Source organism: Gadus morhua, chromosome 13 (assembly GCF_902167405.1).
Source record: "Gadus morhua chromosome 13, gadMor3.0, whole genome shotgun sequence".
Classification (NCBI taxonomy): Eukaryota; Metazoa; Chordata; class Actinopteri; order Gadiformes; family Gadidae; genus Gadus; species Gadus morhua.
Window position 1 is genome coordinate 14,629,714 of NC_044060.1, and position 5,695 is coordinate 14,635,408.

The 5,695-nt window shown below is 45.5% G+C and overlaps 1 protein-coding gene across 5 annotated transcripts in view; it reads right to left on the reverse strand.

The window, feature by feature from the left end:
- Window positions 1–374: 374 nt before the first annotated feature.
- tox2 (TOX high mobility group box family member 2) overlaps window positions 375–5,695 on the reverse strand; it is a 97,052-nt gene continuing 91,731 nt past the window's right edge. For all 5 annotated transcript variants that reach the window (XM_030374366.1, XM_030374369.1, XM_030374365.1 and 2 more), the window contains 3 exons: window positions 4,662–5,072; window positions 4,096–4,244; window positions 375–2,914 (listed from right to left, as the gene is read on the reverse strand). In XM_030374366.1, the coding sequence (XP_030230226.1) occupies window positions 2,872–2,914; window positions 4,096–4,244; window positions 4,662–5,072 (603 nt within the window). In that variant the 3' untranslated portion in view covers window positions 375–2,871. The remainder of the gene's footprint in view (window positions 2,915–4,095; window positions 4,245–4,661; window positions 5,073–5,695) is intronic.

A 5,695-nucleotide genomic window follows, 5' to 3' on the forward strand; every position in this document is an offset into this window, starting at 1 on the left:
TACGCCTACGACGCACCACGGTCACAAGCACACTAAACGTCTCGTCGCATCTGCTCTGTTGTTGGTTAAGATAGTCTACTGGCAGCCGCTAGTGTGTTGGCTGCGGCACACACTGTCTCCACGACTAATTAACTAATACCAGTAGCAGCCCCCCCCCCCCCCCCCTTCAGCTAAAAATAAAGATTTGCAGTATGTGCAGCATTTTGAAGTGCAAATACCCTGTGAGGTGCATGTTCTGACTGAGTGTTTGTGGTGACACTTCCCTTCAAAGCTAGGATGCCATGTTTTTGAATTAAGAAATGTGTGATGAGTGATCCTTCGTGGATTGGAGTGCTGTGAAGGCTATACAGTCAAATCAAGAGAAAGCAGAGATCTGAGTTTTTCAACTTTTATTCTTTTTTATTATCGAGATTTAAAATAAAGAAGCATTGTGACACAAACTGATGATGCTGGCCTGGGAAAAAAAGCGCCCAGCAGCTGAGAAACGTAAAACGAAATGAAGCGAAAACATTAGCATTGTGAACTTTATATTCATTATCAAACCCAAAAAGAAAAATATTAAAATAAAATCCACCTCCATAGTAAGAAGCAAAAAAGATCTCATTTATCTCATAAATAAGGAAACCTGTTAATTGGCTTATGGACAACTACCAACAAATCTTTTAAAATAATCATATCGTTTGATAACCATTTAAAATATTTACTGGCTTAACAAATAAAATAACTACAATTGGCAGGTTTATAGACAACTTGTTTGTGAACTTTCCATTAAAAACTAGAACAGAAAGGATGCTACTGTATGAAAAAAAATTAAACAGTCAAGCAAAACGCATGTATATTATTCACAAAAAAGGTGAGATCAACACAACTGAACACTTTAAAAACCTTCTAGAAGTTGAAATCACTGTAATGTGGTTTGAGCTGCTTCCATTCACATATCCAACTAGATCCCCTCCACATGTTGCAGAGGTAAAGAAAAGGACATTTATGACCAGACAAAAAAAAGGGGAGGGGGGGTTTTGAGGCAAGCCACTATTTCTTTCATTTTATCTCATATTTTTTATCTTATGCCCTCACTCTCTCTGTGTCTCTCTCTCCCTCTGTCACTTCAATCTCTCATCTGACTCCTTTCATTTAATGATCTGAAGGACACATATTCTGTATTCAGTTTGAGATTGAACTTTATTGGAAAAAAACACACCAGTGAGCACAGATTTAATGCAAGATTGAGTGTGTGAAATGCTCCTCTAAAATCCAGCTGCACAAGGCTGTTAAAATTCACAAGAGAGACTCCGAGAGCGACAGGCAAACACTGACACGTGCATGCACGTGCACGTGCCGGGAGAACAGACATTTACACACGGACACGTCACGCGCGCTCACACACACACACGCACACACACACACACACACACACACGTTATGAACGCAGTGATTCCAGCGATACCCTGCATCCATGTGTGCCCGCACATACGCGCATGCACAAAAGCACACACACGCACACACACACACACACACACACACACACACACACACACACACACACACACACACACACACACACACACACACACGCACACACACACACACACACACACACACATACACTCCACACAGGCAGACACACACAATATATATTTTTGAGATACAAACTGATGAATTACATGTAATATTAAAGAAGATCTTTCCGAACTTCCAAATTTCCCAATCCGATCCCGTAAAAGTGATATTTACAATCACACTGTGACCGCTCAGCAGACCTCGCGGGTCTTAAATATTACAAAAGGTTTCTGTTGTTTTGCTATGTGTTGTTTCTATTCCTTCCTCCCCACGGTCCCCTAAAGTACTGAAGGACCCGGCGCTTAGTGCTCAAAACCAAGAAAAAATAAAAGGACAACGGCAACAAGAACAGAACGAAAGAATAAAAAAAAAAGGAACAATAGAGCAAGCTAGGAATAAATAAAACGGCAACAACGACATCATCATCATCATCATCATCATCAACAACAACAGCAACAACAAAAGGGAGAACACGAAAGGAAATTAAAAAATGATTAAAGAAGATGAAAAAGAAGAGGTTTTTTTTAATTGTATTTTCTTTTTTTTACTCTCGCTCTTCTCGTTCTAATTAAAGCTCGATGGGGGGGCTGCGGGGGGGTGGGGGGTGGGTTCCCTGAGGGGCTGACTCTCACAGGGAGACAGAGGAGGAGGATTCTGCCGCCTGGCCTGTACTGGGTAGGTGGGTGGGGGAGGGGGGGGCTAGGGACTTGGGGTGGGCGGGCGGGGCGGGGCTCCATAAGTGCTAGGCGAAATTGAAACAGCGAGACAAGACCCCCCCAATATGTTAAGTGGTACAGACAGTAGTCATCTATTGATACAAAGGAAACCAACTAAACCCTCTGGTCGCGCGTGTCCCTTTCAGAAAGAAAATCATAAAAATGAAATGTATAATAATAATAATAATAATAATAGAGGGGGGGGTCTTGGATGGTGGTCTTTTAAAAGGTAGAATGTAGGTCTGTGTATGCCTGCATTGATGCAGGTGCATTTGTGGATGTGTGTGCGTGTGCGTGTGAATGAGCGTGTGTGTGTGTGTGTGTGTGTGTGTGCGTGTGTGTGCATGTGCGCCTGCAAGCGTGCCTGTGTGTGTGTGTGTGTGTGTGTGTGTGCGCCTGCAAGCGTGCATGTGTGTGTGTGTGTGTGTGTGTGTGTGTGTGTGTGTGTCTATCCGAGAGCGATGCTGGGCATGGGACAGGGAGGGGGAGGGGTGGTGGTGGTGGTTGACAGTAGACTCCTCAGTGTGGTGGTGGAGGTGTCGTGGTTGTACACATGTGTTTGACAGCCCACAGTCTTCTCCTCGCTTCGTCTGCTTCAGGTGAGGTAGAGTGGCTTGTCCCTGGCTATCATGCTGCCGCTGGAGGAAAGGAGAGAAGTGGAACAAGCTAACTTTAAAACGTGTCGTCCTTGGTTATTTGTTTCTTCCCGCCTTTTTTCTATCTTTTTTTCGGCATTCCTTGTGGATCGTATTTCAACAAACATTAAAAAAAATGTTTTTAAATAAATGAATAGAAAATGAATTAGGGAATTTGAATTTAACATTTAATTCAATGATGCCAGACACGACATGAGCTTATTTAATTCTTTCTTTTTCTAAATGCTACACATTTGTGGAGGCTTGAAGAGCCCAGCCAAAAGCGTCCAAGTACAAACACAGCGAAAGCCTTCTGTACTAAACATCTGTTTTTTCACTGTTTCTGCCAGTCACATGACAAGCTCTATTATCTCACCATCATCTCTCCAGCTGTCCTGCCTCGCATCACTTGAATCAAGCTGACAAGTTTTCAACACTTCTATTTAAAGGAGTGGGAGACTGCTGCTGCCATGGATTTATAATGATTTCAAGGGACTCCCCATCTTCAGGAGATTATGATAAGACCATATCTGTCCACCACATTCAAAACAACATAACTCAACCAAAAAACCTTCTCTTTTAGATGAAAGTTTTTCAAAGCCAGATGGCATTGGAGTCTTTTTTAAATTGTCTCCTTCTTTCTTTCGAATATTAAGATTACAATGACTTTAATAATTCGGCATGAATTGTATGAATGATAATGAATAACAGCATCCATAATGTCATCCGTTATTAGGGATAATCAATGGGAACATTAGGTATCAGAAAATAATATTCCATCAAATCCTTTACAATCTCGCATCATTTCAGTTTATCAATTTCCTTCTATTCCTTCAAGCCCATTTAATGGGTCAGAGTGTATTTACCTTCCATGCTACATTGCCAAGTGGGTGACAATTACTGTACACTCATAGCACACTGACAATGCAGTGTAATGAGCTACAGCGTTTCAGAGACACAGTAAGGGGAAGGGGGGGGGGGGGGGGGGGGGGGGGGGGGGGGGGGGGGGGGGGGGGGGGGCAGGGATACAGATCATGCCCCTACAATCTTTGATTAGATGTTTAGTTCCCTACTTGTTCACATTAACTGGCCAAAATATTTGACCCCAACACCTTAAATGACTAGGGATCTCTATTGTTACTTAAATTGATGAATATGATTTTGGATACGAAAATCGAGCTAACCTGCAGTGGCTGCCACACTCCCGATTGCAGTATTCACCGTCCCAGTCATGGGCCTGAGGACCCCCAGGGCCGGGGCCTGGAGCTGGGGCACCTGGAGACTGAGGTCCCCCGACACTCTTCTGGTACTCCGACTGGAGGTGGGAGAAACTCTGGACGGAGAGAGAGAGAGAGAGAGAGAGAGAGAGAGAGAGAGAGAGAGAGAGAGAGAGAGAGAGAGAGAGAGAGAGAGAGAGAGAGAGAGAAAGACAGAGAGAAAGAGAGAGAGAGAGAGAGAGAGAGAGAGAGACGGAGAGAGAGAGAGAGAGAGAGAGAGAGAGAGAGAGAGAGAGAGAGAGAGAGAGAGACGGAGAGAGAGAGAGAGAGAGAGAGAGAGAGAGAGAGAGAGAGAGAGAGAGAGAGAGAGAGAGTAAAATGAAAAAATAGAGAGAAAGAGTAAGAGGGAAGAATAGAGAGGAATAAAGGGAAAGGAAGGAGCGTCAAAAGGTCAATTTCCCATCAATGCAGTCTGAATCCAAAATGATTCCAGCTTCCCAAAACGTTTCCCTGAATTAGCACGTGACACGAACCTGCTGCCCGGGGGGTGGAGAGTGAATGGAGGGCTGCAGCCCCATCTGGTGGGAGATGATTTGCTGGGACTGGACCTGCTGCATGCGGATAGGCTGGTTGAGAAGAGAGCTCTGCTGTAGGGAGAGCTGCTGGTGGGGGTGCAAGGGGGGGCTGATCTGGAAGGAGGAAGGGGGAGAGGCACTGATGCTGGGCAGCATCTGTGATTGGCTGAGGGTCCGCGACAGGGCGTGGCGGGGGACGTGGCCCGGGTAGCTCTGCAGGTCGGCCAGGGGGAAGCCCCCGGGCCCCAGGTACGGGGAGGAGGGCTGGGGGGGGTGTGGCACGTTGTAGAGGGGCTGGTTGGCGGGCAGCATGTGGGGCGACGGCTGGGCCGTCTGGTTGCCCTTGGCGTCCACGGGGTCGTTGTACGTCTGGAGGTCGAGGGGACAAAGGTGCTTTTCAGTGACGTTTAGGCACCAACGTCTCGGCCCGTTGTTGGTAATGTCTTTGTGTGTTTTCGAGGCTGAGCACGTGATGTGGGAGTGTTTCACACTAAGTTATACACACAGATACTCATGACTTTATGCACTTTCATGTATCCACTTAATGAAGGAGCATGCTCCATCATACACGGTGCATGTAAATAATGGGTGAAATAATTAGAACTAAGTCAGTGCAGGTGTGGCCTTCCCAAAAACACACACACAGACATAAACACACACACACACACACACACACACACACACACACACACACACACACACACACACACACACACACACACACACATGTGATCACTAAAACTCGTAACCTACACCCACCCACACCCACCTTGTCCTTTTCTTCCCCTCTCTCTCTCTCTCTCTCTCTCTCTCTCTCTCTCTCTCTCTCTCTCTCTCTCTCTCTCTCTCTCTCTCTCTCTCTCTCTCTCTCTCTCCAGTTATCTTATGTGTATCACATGTTTCCAATAAGTCCTGTTTCTAAATATTAACTGTCAAGCTCTGCAGGCAGGGCACATTACATGACCGCCATACAGTAATGTCCCCCACAGCTA